The sequence below is a fragment of the Acinonyx jubatus genome, chromosome A1 (genome assembly GCF_027475565.1).
Source record: "Acinonyx jubatus isolate Ajub_Pintada_27869175 chromosome A1, VMU_Ajub_asm_v1.0, whole genome shotgun sequence".
NCBI classification, from domain to species: Eukaryota; Metazoa; Chordata; class Mammalia; order Carnivora; family Felidae; genus Acinonyx; species Acinonyx jubatus.
Genome location: NC_069380.1, coordinates 117,227,939 through 117,245,643, shown reverse-complemented (window position 1 = coordinate 117,245,643; position 17,705 = coordinate 117,227,939). Strand labels below are relative to the sequence as shown.

The window sequence follows — 17,705 nt, the reverse complement described above, 5'->3', positions numbered from 1 at the left end:
CCACTCTTTACATCCCTCAGGCACTTCCCCATATCCTCCCTCCTGTCCAACCTGCTACTGCACTGCTTGCTACCTTGGCGACCTCTCTACTACATCCATCTTGCTTCCCAAATGAGGCTTTGAACTCCTCAGACACAGCAGCGGGATCTTCAGCCATTTCCCTGGTATTCAGGAGGTAAACGCTTTCAGATTCACCAAGACTTTTTAGATTAAAACAGGCAGGCCCCGTTAATATTGGCACTTGTCGCATGTGCTCATCAGAGGAGACCCTGGGTGACTGAAGCTTAGATATTCCTCTATCTTAGAATAAAAAAGTAATTGCTACCTGGGTGCCATTTAGGTTAGCTCCATTCTAAGCATCATACATGAGGAAACTGATTCCTCTTAACATCTTTATAGGATAGGTGGTATTATTTTACTCCTTTTGCAGATGAGGAAACTAAGGCTCAGAGAACTAAGTAACCCAAGAACACACAGCTAGAATGGCTGGGCTGAGATTTCAGTTTAAGCAGTCTGGCTCTGGAGCCCTTACCAGTGATGTTTTACTGCCTCTCAAACACTCAAGATATGGATATACTACAAATGGGAGTCAGGAACTAGAAGGATTGTTCCTTGCAGGTTTCTTTAAAAAAAAAGAAAAAAAAAAAAGAGGAAAAGGAAAAGGAAAAGGAAGAGGAGGAGGAGGAAGAGGAAAGCCCACCTAGATCAGCCCACCTAGATCTAGCCCACCTAGATCAGCAGTCATCAGGCCAAGTCCAGCCTTAGCTGGGCTGAAACCCACACATTCATGAGAAATCAATGTCTACTGCTCCAAGAGGTTATGTGTTGTTACCCAGCAAAAGCTTACAGACACAGTATCTGATTCACGAGGAACACCTACTGGGAGATACAAGGGGACAACAAGAACAACAAAAATACCTCAAAGAAGTAAGATAAGCCAATGAAAACCCAAGACATCAAAAGCAAGCAATTGTCGGGGAGCCTGGGTGGCTCGGTCGGTTAAGCGTCCGACTTTGGCTCAGGTCATGATCTCACGGTCCGTGAGTTCGAGCCTCGCGTCGGGCTCTGTGCTGACAGCTCAGAGCCTGGAGCCTGTTTCAGATTCTGTGTTTCCCTCTCTCTCTGCCCCTCCCCTGTTCATGCTCTGTCTCTCTCTGTCTCAAAAATAAATAAATGTTAAAAAAAAAAAAAATTTTTTTTAAAAAAGCAAGCAATTGTAGAATAGTATCATTGTGCACCTAAAGACTATTACAATCACTGTTGTTTTCCTCTAGAAATTCTGGTAAAATCAATTAAAAAACACCCAATGCTAATTCTGTGACAGCATTTGAATGCCTGCCCAGACCACAGGAAATAGGCTTCAGTAAACCTTTCGCTGAAAAGCTGGCTTTAACACCTCTGTGTCCTAAGCAAGGAAATCAATAAGCTCATTTTCTCTGTAGGATGGCCTCCCCCACGACACAGACTGCAAAAACAAGGGGATTTTGACAGGAGACTGTGATAGAGACCACTACTAGACAGGAAGCTGGCTCTCAAGTTTCCAATATTCACATAAGAAGACTGAGGTAATTAAGGATATTAAAGAATTTGCCAGGGGTGCCTGGGTGGCTCAGTCACTTGAGCGTCTGATTTTGCTCAGATCATGATCTCACAGTTCGGGAGTTCGAGTTTCACATCAGGCTCACTGCTGTCAGCTTATCAGTGCAGAGCCCACTTTGGATCCTCTGTCCCCCTCTTTCTGCCCTTTCCCCACTTGCGCTCTTGCAAAAATAATTATTTTTTAAAAAGAAGAATTTGCCAGATGAGGTGGCTGAGAAGGAAAGCTCAAAATCCTAGTTCCAATACAGTAAAAAAAAAAAAAAAAAAAAAATCTAAGTATCAGATTCCAAAGCCACCAGAGTCTGATAAAACTATTACCAAGTTCACATCCCTAAAAAGCATCCCAAAATTTTATGAATTAGAAATGGAGCACAGACCACTCTTTACTAAAACAAGTGGTTATTTTCTCTCCATTTCTTATAGTTTTATTGTTTGCTTAAGAAAATCACTTTCTGAAATCTAGGTAGGTAAGAGTCTTACTTCTAGAGAGACTCCAGGCTTGGGTCTAAATCAGAGGCTTCATTTTTAGTGAAAAATGCAAGGTCTGCACGAGTTTGAAATCGAGGCCCACGTGTTCTCTCAGTGTTTCCATGACATTTTTGTACTGTGCATTCTGAGTGCAACACAAGGGCAGGGCAGCACTACCACTGCACAAAGCCACACCCATGCTAGTGGCCTCAACTAAAGCCAGACTGGTTTGCACACTACAACCTTTCTCTCCCTGCCACTCGGTTATAACCAACTACAGTGAGAAATCACTTTATATAGCACCTTTTAATGCACGGAAGGAGCGTGGAGGGGCTTTGAACTCCGCAGACAAAAAGAGGAAAGTATCATGTACATTCCCCTTTTTCCTTGGGCAACTACTACGTTTGGATTATTTGAGGGAGAAAGGAAGGGGGTGGGAGGTGGAAAGTTAAGGTGTAATCACTACTGTTGGGCAAGATGAACACTCCTCCCCCTGCCCTACTTCCACCTAGAAACCAATTAGCACAACACAGCAGGGTCAGAGGAAGCACTATCACTTCTGCTCAGTTTGCCCAAGAATGGCCACAGGGGACAGTCCAGGGTAGACAGACTGACAAAGCACTGTGGCTTAGCAGAAGGCACAGTACCAGGGCTGATCAACCTCTTCATCAGCAACTTAGAGCATTTTGTAATCTAGGCAGTGGAATGAGGGCTGGAGGTCAAAGTCTGGGTATACCATTAAACCCTGAGCATCTACTTACCGGCTCCACGAACTCAAACATCTTTCTCTCTTGGACTTCCTGCACCTTGAAGACATACTCCAGGGATACTTCATAGAAATGCTGCCGGACCAAGTCCACTTGGCTGTCTGCCTGCAAACAAGACAGAATTTAAGAGGAAAGTCAAGTCACTACGCAAGGAGAGCATTCAGCAAGCAGGCCACAAAATTCCTTGGAGATGGTTTTTATACACAATTCAGACAGCATGAAACAGACCTAAGACTAGTGACAATGTCCTAGGCACCATGTCCTTAGGTATACATATATTACGTGACATTATTCGCTCCTCATTCACTATAGTGACTTAATCCTCATCCAATTCCTAAAAAGAAGATATTCTCATTACCTCTAAGTGACAGGAGGAAAATGATGTCTGCTAACATTAAGGAACCTGAAGCAGCCAGTACAGGGCAGAGTTGGGATTTTTGTGCTTGTGGATCTGCCTCCAAGACCCTTGATCATCTTTAAACTAGGAGGCTGTACCGTCTTCCCACACCCAGGGGCAGACCTGGGTTCTAAAGAAGATAGATTTTTAAGGAGAAAAAAAGAAAACCTGCAGGGTTCTCCCCATCCCATTAGGAATGAACAAAACCAGCTGTTAGAGGGCAGGGGCCTTCAGGAAAGGACATTTCCACTTGAGTTTCAACTATTTTCTTGTTTGTCAAGGGACCAACTGTCAGTTTACTTCGGCAGAGTAATTACACTATTCCATCTAAGCCTCCTCTCTCCGTCCATGCAGAGGGGGTGCTGCATAGGCCCACACATGCGTACAATAAAACCACTGATGCAGGATATAGACAGCAGGGGAGAAAATGAGCCTCGGTAGAATAACAAGATGCTATTAAGTACCTCAACAGTGAAGGCACATCTCAATGACAAAAAATATTAGTATTTTTTTAAATTTTATCCACTTATTTTTTAGAGAGAGTACGCACGAGCAGGGGGAGGGCAGACAGAGGGGGACAGAGAATCCCAAGCAGGCTACGCACTGTGAGCACAGAGCCCAACTGGGGCTCAAACTCACAAACCGTGAGATCGTGCCCCTGAGCCAAAATCAAGAGCTGGACACTTAACCAACTGAGCCACCCAGGCGCCCCTTAAGATTTTTTAACAAAAATGAATATCCTGGTAGTGGGAAACAAACATCTGCCTTCTTTAGAAGTGAAGGGGTGAGAAACCATTCTATAACATACTTCACAGAGACAGACAAAGCCCCCAAAGAAATACCTCTTCCAGTGTTCCTTTGTCAAGATCCCTGCAGAGGAAACTGGGGACATATCACCCATTACACCAAATATGACACTGCTATCTTTCTATCTAAAGAACGTGGCAAATCATTATTCATTCAACCATCATGCACAAAAAGAACTTCCCTTCATGGAACTCAAAACATAGGGAAGCAAAGAGATTCTAAATAATTATGTCCATAAACAGAAAATTACAAACCCTGGTAAAGCACAAACAGCCCATTCAATTCTCCTGTGAGCAACTTCCTCCTAGGTCAACATATTAACACACAGAAGCTAATTGGCTAAGTGCTGGGTGGGGAGGCAACCAAAACACACACACACACACACACACACACACACAAACCGAATGGCTAAACTTGGGGGTATTTTATAAGCCTCTAAGCAGGGGAAGCTGGTATCTGCGGACTGAGAGATCTTTATTTGGAGGCCCAGTTTCAGAAAGTGCTGTACCCTCCTTCCCCAGGTGTGGCTCTTCAGACCACTGGGCTGATCCCTTCCACCTGGACTCCTGCCAGCTAAGCCCCATATGCTCCTGCAGCCTCTAATTTCCTCATACTGCAAATCCAACACACTTACACCAGGGATGCATCCACTTCCCCTGACCACCCACACACCTCAAACATCCTCCTTGCTCAGGCTTGCCAACTGACACTCCAACTCAAGAAAGGGTCATTCTGGAAATTTGCAACGTGGCTCCTGCCGTTTGGCAGCAATGGAGGAAACTCCTAGGAGACAGACAGCAGAGCCCGGCATCAGTCAGGGAGCTAACAGCCCAAACATCTGGGTTGGACTCGCAGTTCTATCATTTTCTAGCTGGAGAGACCTACTCAAGTCACTTATCCTCTCTGGGGCTCTTTCCCACACCTGGAGGTAGTATCCACCCTTGTGAGAAAATGAGCTAAAGGATGTGAACAATTTGAAAGCCAAAAAGGGCTATGTGCACATCTGCTGTTACTACCACCAAGCCCTTCAGACAGATGGGCTTCAGCTCCTCCCCACCTAAGTCAACCATGGGTCTCGGGGTGACTAAACTCCTTTCCTAACTAGTCTCCCTGTTTTCTTTCTCTCCCCCACCCCAATCCAGCCTGCACCCAGCAGACAGAAGAGCTTTCTTAAAACTGGAATCAGAAGGGGGTGCCTGGGTGGCTCAGTCGGATAAGTGTCTGACTTCGGCTCAGGTCATGATCTCACGGTTCGTGGGTTGGAGCCCCGCATCGGGCTCTGTGCTGACAGCTCGGAGCCTGGAGCCTGTTTCAGATTCTGTGCCTCCCTCTCTCTCTGCCCCCACTCAGGCTCAGTCTCCCTCTGTCTCAAACATGGTTTGCAAGACCCTGTGTGACCTGCCTCCCACCTCCCTGCATCCCAGCCCCCACCAATGAATCTTCCCTGTACTCCAGCCTCCCAGATTGACTCCCTTCCCCCTAACATTCCAAATACTTTGCAATTGGTGTTCCTTCTGCTTGCAAACCTCTTCTCCTAAATATTCAGTTTTTTAAAACTTTAAGGCACCATAAGAAACTTTTACATTATGACCCAAAAAACATGCCTTATAATTTTCCTCTGTTCTAGCTTCCTCTATTCTATTTCATGACCCAGTAATTCAGATTTTTATGACACACAATTCTTAAAAAATACTTTATGTGAGAGAGAGACAGAGAGACAGAGGGAGCGGGAGCAAGCGCAGAGGAAGGGCAGAGAGAGAGACAAAAAAAGATTACCAAGCAGACTCTGCGCTGATAGTGCGAAGCCTTGAGGCCGGGCTCGATCCCACAAACCTTGATGCCATGACCTGAGCTGAAATCCAGAGTTTGACCCTTAACCAAATAGGTCCTGAGGTACCCCTAAAATATGTTATTTTTAAATAATTTCTACACCCAGTGTGGGCCTCAAACACACAACCTTGAGCTCAAGAGTTGTATGCGCCACTGACTGAGCCAGCCAGGCACCCCAATACACGCACAACTTCAAGAATAGCGTCCTAGCTTTTCTCTTAGTGGTCCTTCTCATCCTTCTAGTTTCAATTCATTTGTTAACCTCTTTAGAAAAGGCTTTAGTGACCATGTTAATGTATATAAGGTAAAAAGCGCTGGGGTAACCTACCCCCCAATTTATTTCCTTATCACTATGTAAAATTATTTTCAATGCTTTTCTCTGCCTGTGGCTCACCTACTGCAATAGAATGTCAATGAGAGCAAAGACTTTGTCTCATTTTTCCACTTTTCTATCCCAGCTTCCAGAACATTGCCTGGCCCATAGTAAGCATTCAAGAGATGCTTAAGGAATCAATAAATTGATCTCTACGTGGCCATCAGTGATCCAGTTCTCAGAAGAAATGCATAACTCAATGCATTTCCACAGGAAAGAGAAGAAGAAATCCAATTAGAATGGTAGGTTTCTTGGGGCGCCTGGGTGGCTCAGTTGGCTGGTTGTCCGTCTTTAGCTCAGGTCATGATCTCACAATCTCTGAGTTTGAGCTCCCCGTCGGGCTCTGTGCTGACAGCTCAGAGCCTGGAGCCTGCTTCAGATTCTGTGTCTCTCTCTCTCTCTGCCCCTCCCCCTCTCACACTGTCTTTCTCTCACTCTCAAAAACAAACAAACATTTTTAAAAAAAATTTTTTTAATTAAAAAAAAAAAAGAATGGTAGGTTTCTTTTGCCAATGCCTTTGCTCACCTGGGCCATAGAGTTCTTCACATCATTAGACACCCTCCCCCCCCACCCTGCAATGGACTGGTAGGCCAGGAGTCCAGCCCACCTGGCAAGCCACTCAAGATGGTTTCCCTGCTTGTTACTTGAGAAATGGTTCATCTACCAGCTTGTCTGAGATGCATCAACCACTCTATGCTTCTTGGAAAACAAACACTGTCCTAGGCTCTAAGTTCATGAAAGCCGATCATTCATTTACTCCCCACAATACACTCAACACCTGAATGGACTCACAGAAGTATGCAATGAATATTTGTTAAGTGCATATTGTCTTTAAAGCTTCTTAGCCCTTGGGGAAAAAAAAGTTAATTTACAAAATAATCATCCACTAGATGGCAGTGTCATTCCACATCACTGCACTATAATTTTATCCACCAAATGTAGGGATTGGCTAGAATTTCAAAGTATTCAGTTCAGAGCTCTGCAATTAGGTAAGAATTCTGGGTATTCAAAGAAAGTACATTTCATTAAAAGTGCACTAGGTGTCCGGTAATATTCCCAAATTGTTTTTTTAATAAATGTGAGAAAATCATCACTTAATAGCTGGAAGACCTTGAACAAATCCCTTGACCTCTGCAAGGAACCCAGTTCCTTCAAATGTATTTCCAGTAGATTCAATCAGAAGATTACCAAGGTCCCTCCTTCAGGTGGTGAATCCTATCTCAATGACACTGGCATTGAATAACAATGGCTGCCTAGCTGCCCAGCAACAACCCTCCCTCCCAAGGTAAAGATGCAATTAGGAGAGTACAGTGAGTTAAAAGAGCTCCAGGGTCAGGGGCCAGGGTTCACAACCTCACTGACGAGCTACAGGCAGGCTATTGAATGGCGAGGGAATAAATCTGTCCCTCACAGAGTGGTTATAAGGATTTGAGAAGATTCCAAGTGCCTAACACAGTACCTAAATAAGCATCAGTAAATATTTGCTGGCCTTATTGTTGTGGTCAATGAAAAGTATCGTATTGTTTTTGTTGTTATAAGATTTTTATCAATTTAATTCAGCTCAGGCACTACTAAAAAGCAATGCTCAAGAATACCCGGACCTTAAAGACTTACAGCCCACTCCTTGCCCTCATAGTACTTAGAAAGTGTAACGAGGTCAAAGACAAGCACACAAAGAACCACAAAAGAGTGTAATGTAGAAATGCCCACTAATACCTGTAACTGACAATGTCAGGGCTATAGAGTAAAAGTTGGTGTCCCTGCCAACATTCGTATGTTGAAACCTAAGCTCCAATGTGACAGCACATGGAGGTGGGGCCTTTGGGAGATGACCAGGTCATAAGGGTGGAGTCCTCATGAATGGAATGAGTGCCCTTATAAAAGAGACCCCAGAGAGCTCCCTTGGTCCTTTCACCACATGACACCACAAGAAGAAGAGTCATCTATAATATCTCACCAGATGCTAAATCTGCCAGCGCTACAATACTGGCCTTCCTAACCTCCAGCACTGTGAGAATTAAATTTCTGTCTCTATAAGCTGCCTCACCTATGGTATTCTCTTTTACTAGCCTGAACACGCCAATGCAGTGACGAAGAGTACCATTCAATTCGGGAACGGGAAATGGGGAGGAACGAGCCAGTCATAGGGATAATACTTTATATTTGTTTAGCAGCCATAACACACATCCCCATACATGAAATAGAGAGAACAGGTACTTTGTGTTTTACCAAAAAATGGAACTAAAAAATCAGAGAGGTGAGTACTTGCCCCAGGTCACACAGTGAAAACATGCAACAGCAGGCCTTGAAGTAAGGTATCACTTTCCCAGCCAGTGCTCTGGGCTGACACTGTACTATCTTGGGGGGAGAGGATATTGGCATGGCTTTAAAAGAGTATGTTACAGTCATCCCAGACCAAGGAAGCAGCATCCAGGCATGGAGAGAATAGACCAGAAAAGCATCCTCACACTGGGGAATGCCATGCCCACAGACTAACTGTGCTATGGGCCCGTCAACACCAACAGGTGCTAGAACAATCACACAGTTGTTCAACTCTCAACGACCCTGACTCACCTAACTGCTTAGGAACTGCAGAGCTGGCCACATCTAATGACTCTAAGAAGGCTAACTCACTAAACAGTGAGGGCATCAGGACAGATCCTAATTTATCATGGATAACTGCATATTCTTGGGCATCTTCCAGTGCCCATACCCCACACACAGCTGGGATCCCGTCCACGGAATTAAGTACTTTATATACGATCCAGTGAAAATAGGTTTTCTTTAGCCTCCTCCAGCACATCTGACAAGATTCACCTGAGGAGCTAGGCTACCTTCAAGAATCACCTCCCCATGTGTTTGCTCCTTTTTCCCCAGTCAGGTAGGAAATCTTCCAGGATAGGTTAGTGTTTTCTACTTTTCACACCAAGTACTCAGTTGCTATTAGCTGGCTGACTGGCCAAGAACTGATCTGCAAAGCCCATTACAAACACTTGTTGCTGGCAGTGTTGTTGACTCCTCTTCATCATTTACACAATTGGTTTAAACTCGCATTTCAAAGCAAAGGGCTCTGAGAGCAAGACATTCCTAAGTGAGGATGTGCAACAAATCGGGTTGGGAGGGGTTCAGACTCCACCATCTCCTCTATGTTATCTTCATTTTTCATCCTTTAACCATATGATCTCCATATTAACTTGCATGTGACAGAAGCACTGCATGGTATTTGCTCAAAAACAAAGTAAACGGAAGAATGAAGGCTAGCTTGACAAGTGTCCATCGAATGATGAACGGATAAAGATGTGGTATACACACACACACACAATGGAGCATTACTTGGGCATTAGAAAAGATACCTTGCTATTTTCAATAATGCAGATGGAGCTACATACAGAGTGTAACGCTAAGTGAAATAAATCAGAGAAAGACAAATACCATATGATTCTACTCATGGTATTTAAGAAACAAAATAAATGAGCAAAGGGAAAAAGAGAAGCCAAGAAACAGACTCTTAACTACAGAGAACAAGCAGATGGTTACATGGTGGGAGGTAGGTGGGGGGATGGGTGAAATAGACAATGGGGGTTAAGGAGTGCACTTGCTGTGATGACCACTGGGTGATGTATCAAAGCACTGAATCACTATATTGCACATCTGAAACTAATACCACACTGTATGTTAATTAACTGGGATTTATATTTAAAACTTAAAAAAAAAAAAAAGAATGAGGGGCTAACTTGGAAGTCACAACCTCTCTTTACCACATACCTGAGAAACGTGAAGTAAATTGTTAAGAGTTAAATAAAATGACATTTGTGTAGTCAACTTTGGAGTTCCACTACTAACCTGCTCGGTCTTCCAGAAACCACTCCCTTACCATGCAAGTCTCCATGAACTAAATGAGAATTATGACAGACCCATGGTTGCAAAGTTAACTTATCTTTGCAAGTGAATTACTCTTCATGCCAATCCAGAAAGTCCTAGGGCAGGCCAGATAATTTATCTCTTGTGAAACAAAGTTACCAAAGCATAAAACATATGAATGGCAATAAAATCCTGCTTAAAGAAAAAGAGACAGAGACAGAGACAGAGAGAGAGAGAGAGAGAGAGAAACAAAGAAAAAGAAGGAAGACTGCTGTGAAGTACCAATGGAAATATTTTTTTTAAAAATAGTAACAATAATATTGGAGGAAGAAAAAAGTGTTTCAGATGCTGACTTTTCCAATCAGTGATACAAGGCAGGAAGTCAAAAAGTAAAGCAATAGGGTACAGAACCAAGGTAAAGGGTGAGACAAACAAGAAAACACAAAATTTCAGTTTGAAAGGAAGAAGTACATTTCAGTGCTCACAGCTGCCCCACAAGGAGGTGAGTGACGTTGACCAGCAGTATGTGCCCCCGCCCACCTGGTAGGTTGGACAGCCACAAAAGGAGTGTTGTGGATGTGAAGATACAAAGGGAATCCAGGCATTAGGCATCTGATAAGGGATCAGGGTCAAGCTCCGGGTTTCTGAGGCAACACATAGAAATTAAACACCTTGTTCAGGATATTAGTGAAGTTTCTTACCTCCTGAAGCTGAGATTCTTTCTTCTTAGAAGACAAATTCAAGTGTTTTTCTAAGACGCCACAATACTTTTCTGTCTCCTTGTCATACTTCTTTTTGGCTTCCTGGCAAAAAGAATAGAGGAGGGAAAGAGTAAAATGTTGCAGGAATAAAAGCAACCTTGTCAAGACCTGCCGGCTCAATTCCATAGGTCACCATTCCTTCAGACCCAGAACATCCAACTACCCATCTCTTCCTTCTCTTCAAATAATGCATATTAAGTCAAGCCAACACTCCATCAACACACAGACCGACGGGTATGAATGTCTATCACAGAAGACAATGCCAGAGACAAGGTAAATACCAGTATTTAATAGTGGCAAAGCCAGGACTCCACTTTCTAAGAACCTCAACTGTGAAAGAGAAATGTCTAATTTCTAATTCAAAGGATGTTCAAGGCCAAATAAAGGAGCAAAGTTACCTATGAAGCTAATCCCAAAGCAGTAAGACCTATTAAAGCTTAAATCGGACCAATCTAGGGTAAGGGCAGATTCAGCTTTAACAGCAGTCAAAAAGTACTTAATATATAGACCTAAATACTCCTGGGCACAATACTGAACACATGTGGGTCTCTGAACTGAAGAGTAATTCAAATGAAAACAAAGACAACAAATGTGTTCACAGCACCATCAGTTATAAAAAGAAACAAAAAGGCAAAAGCACATCACTGCCCAAATACAGGGTTTCAGATAATTAAAGGGTGGGACATCCAATAAATGGAACTAGGAAGGCTAGGTGGTCATATGGCAAGCTGTTCATAATGTAAGGGAAAGTATTAGTATCATGATATGAACTTGGTGCATCCTACATAGAATGTATGTACCTACAGACAAAGATTAGATGGAAAGATAAACAAAAATAATCAAGTTAAGAAAATGGGATAATGGGTGATTTTCTCCCTCCATTTGGGAAATTTTTATTTGCCTACATTAATAACTTTCAAAATGAAAAATAATATAAATATCATAACACACATAATCCCTGCCTTCCCACCAAATCAGTGAGTCACTGAGATTCTACTTGTATCTCCCATTTTACGGAGAAGAAAACTTAGATAAATGGAGGTTAACTTGTACAAAGTCATAGTGACAGAGCTGTGATCCGAGGTCAGGGCAGGCTGCCTCCAAAGCCCACCCTTCAACTGCACTTGAGACACATGTTCACGGGCAGTCTCTCTTCCTTCCACTTTCTGGGGGGCTGGGGGGGGGGATGGCAAGCAAGGGGGCTGGAAAAGGCTGACACTGGCTTGAAGACAGGATCAACTTCACTAAGCGCATTATTCTTACTCCTTACTCAGGCAGAACCTAAACCAAGTATTTTTTTCCAACTCCAAGGGCTCCAAGAGGAGAAAAACTTTTGCAGCCAGGTAAGGAAATGCAGAGACATCTCCATTCATTCCACAAAGATAGAAGAAGCAATCACTCTGTGTCAGACGCCTGAAGCCACTGGAAATACAAAGTAGAAGTGGTCCCAAGCCTCATGGGGGGAATGTTCAAGTAGAAGGACAATCAACCAGAAAACATAGAAATAGCTTAATTATAGACTGCAACAAGTGCTATGAAGGAAATAAGGTGCACTCAGTTCACAGACAGGTTCCTCAAGAATGTGAGCTAAGACCTGCTAATCATATGAGGGACAGGGTGGAGGCTTCTAGAGCACAAGAGCAGTACCAATGCTCTGGGCAGAACACTGGGCAAGCCTAAGTGGGACAGGTGACAGAAATCACCAAGAAGCTCCCACCTGAAGCCCCGGAAATCCCAGGCCATGTCAGAACACTATTTATCTGGTCAAAAGCGAAATTCTAAGCCTCTCAAAGCAGGCAGTCATCACATACCCTTTTTAGCGGCCATGTATCCACCTCTACAAATCTGAATTTTGCTTGAAAGACTACTTATACCTAAGAACAACTCAACATGCAGAAGCAAGTGAGGAAAAAGCCTGGGGAGATACTACTCCTTCAAATTTGAGGAAGGGTACAGGCTACACATTGACTCAAGCAACTCTTTCCTTTGTAGAAACCGGCAACTTTGACCTGGGGCTCCCATTCCACTTAGGCCTGCAGATCCACTCCAGCAACCTGTCAGAAAGCCCCACAAGGAGAACCCTGTGCTGGGCTAGCCCAGCTGGCCAGAGGTGAGAAAAGGCCAGGGAACATGAGTCACCAGCATTCTGTGACTTTTTGGCAATTCAAGCTGCCGCATTCCATGTTCAAGAAGACAGCCAGAGCTAAAGAGAAAGGGAAGCGGTTCTGTCCTGAAAAAAAACAGCAACAGGACAGCCAGGGAGTAACTCTACAAAGATTTAGATAACACTCTTAAGATGGAAGAGTGGTATTCATGACTGACTCAGGTAGGAGGCGGTGCTTGCCTCCCAGGGAACCTACTGTCAGTGGCTAAATGGAGAAAAGACAGAGTTAGAATCCTGTAAGTTATTCCCAACTTCTCATGGACTGACTCTAAACAAATCACTGCCCCCCTCCAAAACTGGGTTCCCTCATCTATAAACTGATGGGGGCTCAGGTTCAGGTTTCCTCTTTCAATTCAGAGGCTGTCTAACAAAATAGGAATAAAAACAGCCACCTCCTCATTGACCTATTAGGATAAAATGAGATTAACCATAGACAGTGCTTAGCAGAGGGCCCAGCAGACAGAAAGTGCACAATAAAATTCAGTAAAGATGATGATGGCGGCAGTGATCACAGTAGCCATGGTGGTATTGGCAGTCATCAGACTCATCATCTGAACATACCTCTTCCTTATCAAGAACACCACTTGCTTCCCATGCCCCACTGGCCCGTGAAGGTAAGCCTTCATGGCACCTACCGCAATTAGGAATTACGTTTATTTATTAGTTTTTTGTTTCATGTCGTTCTCCCTAGTCACACCATGAGCACAGTAAGTCTACACTTGCTCTCCATCATCCTGGGGCCAGGCACAGAGTAAGTGCTCATGTATTTTTTTTTTTTTAATTAATGAACTGTGTGTACTGAATCTAACAGCTAACATCAAAGGACTATACGACAGGCACTGTTCTGAGCGCTTACCTGCATTCGCTTGTCTTCCTCCTAAGAACTCTAGGAGGTAACTATTATCACTGTCTCCATTCTACAGATCGGGAAATGGGTATGAAGAGGTTCAGCTACTCCCCAAGTTGACATGCCAATGGCATCAGTGAGGTTAGGGCCCACTCTCACCATTGCTCTCTAACTTCTGTTTTACTTTCACTGCAGTGCCCAGCGCTCCAAATGCACCTCGGCTGCAAACTCAGAATTCTAAACATAGGGTCAAGGTTATGCCAAGCTCAGGGTCATGACCTGCTGCAGGCCAGCTACCTCTGTAGCAGAATGCCCAGGAGTCCTCCTCCCTGGCAGCCTTCACATCCAACACTAAATGCTGCTTCTTGCAAAGTAGCAACAGGTTGTTACAGCAACCGAAGCAGCACCAGAATGGGGAGAAAGGGTAATTTTAGCCCCACAGAGGCAGAGTTCAGAAACTTCCACTTGGCCGCTCAGGAGCCCTGGCTGGCTCTTAGGTATTCTTCAGTCTGCTCCCAAAACTGCCTGGTAAAGAGTTTGTTTCTTTGCTTTCTCTTAAAGGTACACAATCCTAGGATATAAATGGAAGTATATGAGAAAAAGAAATGACCAAAGGAGAGGGAGGGGAAATCATCCCCAATGGCATTACACTGTTTATTAAGAAGGAGAGATTAGAGTACGCGAGAGGCAACACATGTTGATGAGCTATGATTTTATTTGAATTCTTTTATTCTCCTACTTCTCACCATCTACAGCCCCACCTCTACCGCACTTCTGGAAAAGTACCTGCTGCTATCATTAAGATCACTAGTATTACCCAAGAGTAGTCCACTCAGAATCCTGCTCCTCCTCTATGCCAACTATGGGCTTTCAGGAACCCCGGAGGCAGGGCTGAGGGCAGAGGCCAGAGTCAGAAGGCTGAAAAGATTCTTGGAAAGAGAACTCGATAAAGCGGTCTGTCTGCTCTGCTGCTGTCTCAAAGCTCTTCAGAATGTCCAGAGCCACCGCCATCTATTATCATGAACAGGAAGTACAAGTCCCAAGGCCACTAAAGTGAAGGTCCCTGAGCCTACCCACATGAGAACCCAGGGAGGGACACTCATGGCAAACTCAAAATCTTAGTGGAATTAGACTCCCTTTGAATTATATATTCCGTAATCTCTGATACAAAACCCATGAGCTCTAATCTTCATAAATGTAAAGGATAAAACTAGTAGAAACTGACTTAGAACTGGAAGAAAAATCTTTGCTATGGTCTGTCCTTCAAACTACAGTCAACCATCCCTCTGAAGAACCCTGACTGAACAGCACATTTTCTTTGCAGACCCTCATCATATTCGTTTTCAGAAGCAGATGTGCTTAGGTGGGAAGGGGGGGTGAGGAGACAGATCCCACTTTGTTGTATTTCAGTTATCTTTCTCCCACGTACAGGCACCTACTTCTCAAGGCCATTTCACGACTGAGTAAAATCTAAGCATGCTAGTAGGTGAGTGATGTTGCCCAAAGCTCCCTGCAGGTGGCACCAGCTGAAGGATTCACAGTTCCAGAAAAACAGGAAGAAAATGTCAAAAATCCTTTTGCTTTCATTGATTCCAGTGAAAACACTTTCCCTGCAGGTGGCCTCTAACACTCTACTGAAGGTCAAACTAGCTAGGATTTCCTGGTGATTTCTCACAGGGCAGGGGAACCCGGGAGAATCTACCTTTTAAAAATGAACAAGGGGCGCCTGGGTGGCTCAGTCGGTTGAACATCCGACTTCGGCTCAGGTCATGATCTCGCCATTCGTGGGTTTGGGCCCCGCGTCGGGCTCTGTGCTGACAGCTCAGAGCCTGGAGCCTGCTTCGGATTCTGTGTCTCCCTCTTACTCTGCCCCTTCCCCACTCATACTCTGTCTCTCAAAAATGAATAAACGTTAAAAAAAATAACAATAATAAATAAAAAATAAAAATGAACAAGATTCTCTTTACAGTCTTCTCAGGGACTGACAGAATCAGCCAAATTTTAGCTGCAGTCCTTCGCCATCAGCGCTAACAAACTGGGACCTAGGAGTTGAAGCAGTCCTGCTTTTTGACCTGCACAATGTAAAAGATGTACTTTTTTAAACTAGGAAATTTCAAAGAAAACCATGACTTTTCACTTTCTCTTGAAAAAGGTCAAGATCTAGCAACAAAGGGCCCATTTTCAAACACTAGCAAAAATGAGCTGTGTCCCTCCCCACCCCTTCAGGGCCCCATCTTCAACCCAGTCTAGGATCTGAGTCCTGGGTGTCCACAGTAAATACAATTGCCCGTTGTCCAAGCACAGATGTATCTACTAACACAAGGAGGCACGGTTTCTACCTTTGCATGATTTATGAACTAGCACAAACCAATTAGGTAACAAAATGCTAGAATGACTGCTCTGGGGTTTGACCACACTCAGTCTTACTTCAGACACTTGGGAATAACAGATGATCCGCTATAAAATCCAAAAACAAGGCTGCCCTAAAATCCAAGAACAAAGCTTGTGTAATTCTCACCTTGGCAGCCCCAATCTGCTCCTTTCGAAACTTCTCCAAGGGAGTGATGAGCACCTCGCTGGCATTCTCAATCTGGTGAGGAGAGAAACAGAGCAGGGGAGTTGGGGGGGACACGTAAACACAAAAGCAATGATCAGTTAAGAATTCCTCCCGTGTCTCACTTTAAAATTTGAGTAAGCAACACTGTGCAGGTGTTGACTGTTCACGATACGTGAACTGAAAGCACGTCAGATCAAAATCTAGTCATCATCTCCAAACACGGAATTCTTCCCATGTGTGACTCACTCTTTACAGTGAGGACCTCTAAAAAGGTAAGCAACCACATGAAGGGAGAGGGGAGCTGGTGACAGGGCAAGATTTAATTTCAGCCTTAAGTGACTTCTTGTAAAGGCCAATTGACCAAGTTACATTTAAGTAGATATATTTTAGACATAACAACATTGAGTCTAGGTTAAAAACAAGAAACACCTGTGGACATGCAGTGGCATGAACACCTTCTAAGCCGGACTTTGTGTATTCCTACCAGTACTGGACTAGGATCAGGACATTTGTGCCTCCAGGCCACGGCTGCCTCTCACCTTCACCCCAAGCACTCATCCCATCAGGTCCTGCACGCAACAATACCATCACCCCAAGGCACCTCAAGTGCAACAAAACTTGTTCCACTTCCAAGTTTTGGCAGTTAGCCATTTCCTCAGACGCTGGATCCCTGAATTCTCTTGTGGACAACTCATTTCTTATTCTAATTCAGGTTTTGGCCTATAGGTCACCTCTTTAGGGAGGCCTTTCCTGATCACCAGCATATTCCAAAGCAAACTTCTCACTACCTCACCAAGTGTTTTCTTCAGGAGACATAAGCCAGCTAAATTTTTCTAATTTATCAGTACACACACACACACACACACACACACACACCATCTTGCAAATAAATGCTCACTTGCCCGCCATTCTCCTCCAAACACAGAAGAGTGCTGAAACGAAGGAGCACTCAAATATTTTTCATTGACTAAATCAATGAATGATTTCTTGACTGGCTGCCAACTGTGTGACCACAGGCGAAGCATTTAACCTCTCTGGGCTCTCATTTCCTAATGTGCAAAATGAGTAGGCTGGATTGTTCCAGCTCGAAGATTCCATGGTCTGTTCGAAGGCAGCAAAATATTTTACAATCTTTCCTTTTAAGTCATTCACTGCTTACTCGTCGCTCAACTAAGTATTTCAGGAATCTTGTCCCAACAAAGGATTATTTTCCTAAATCACATGTGCATCCATCACAATGAAACCAACAGAGTAAATGCCAGAAGCCATAGAT

The 17,705-nt window shown here is 43.9% G+C and overlaps 1 protein-coding gene across 5 annotated transcripts in view; it reads right to left on the bottom strand.

The window, feature by feature from the left end:
• ARHGAP26 (Rho GTPase activating protein 26) overlaps nt 1–17,705 on the bottom strand; it is a 421,808-nt gene that overhangs the window by 295,910 nt on the left and 108,193 nt on the right. For all 5 annotated transcript variants that reach the window (XR_008298473.1, XM_015063297.3, XM_027042557.2 and 2 more), the window contains exons 4-6: nt 16,394–16,465; nt 10,805–10,906; nt 2,829–2,939 (exon numbers count right to left, since the gene is read on the bottom strand). Coding sequence is in view for 4 of the 5 variants with exons in the window: in XM_015063297.3 (XP_014918783.2) it covers nt 2,829–2,939; nt 10,805–10,906; nt 16,394–16,465 (285 nt within the window). In the remaining variant the exon portion in view is untranslated. The remainder of the gene's footprint in view (nt 1–2,828; nt 2,940–10,804; nt 10,907–16,393; nt 16,466–17,705) is intronic.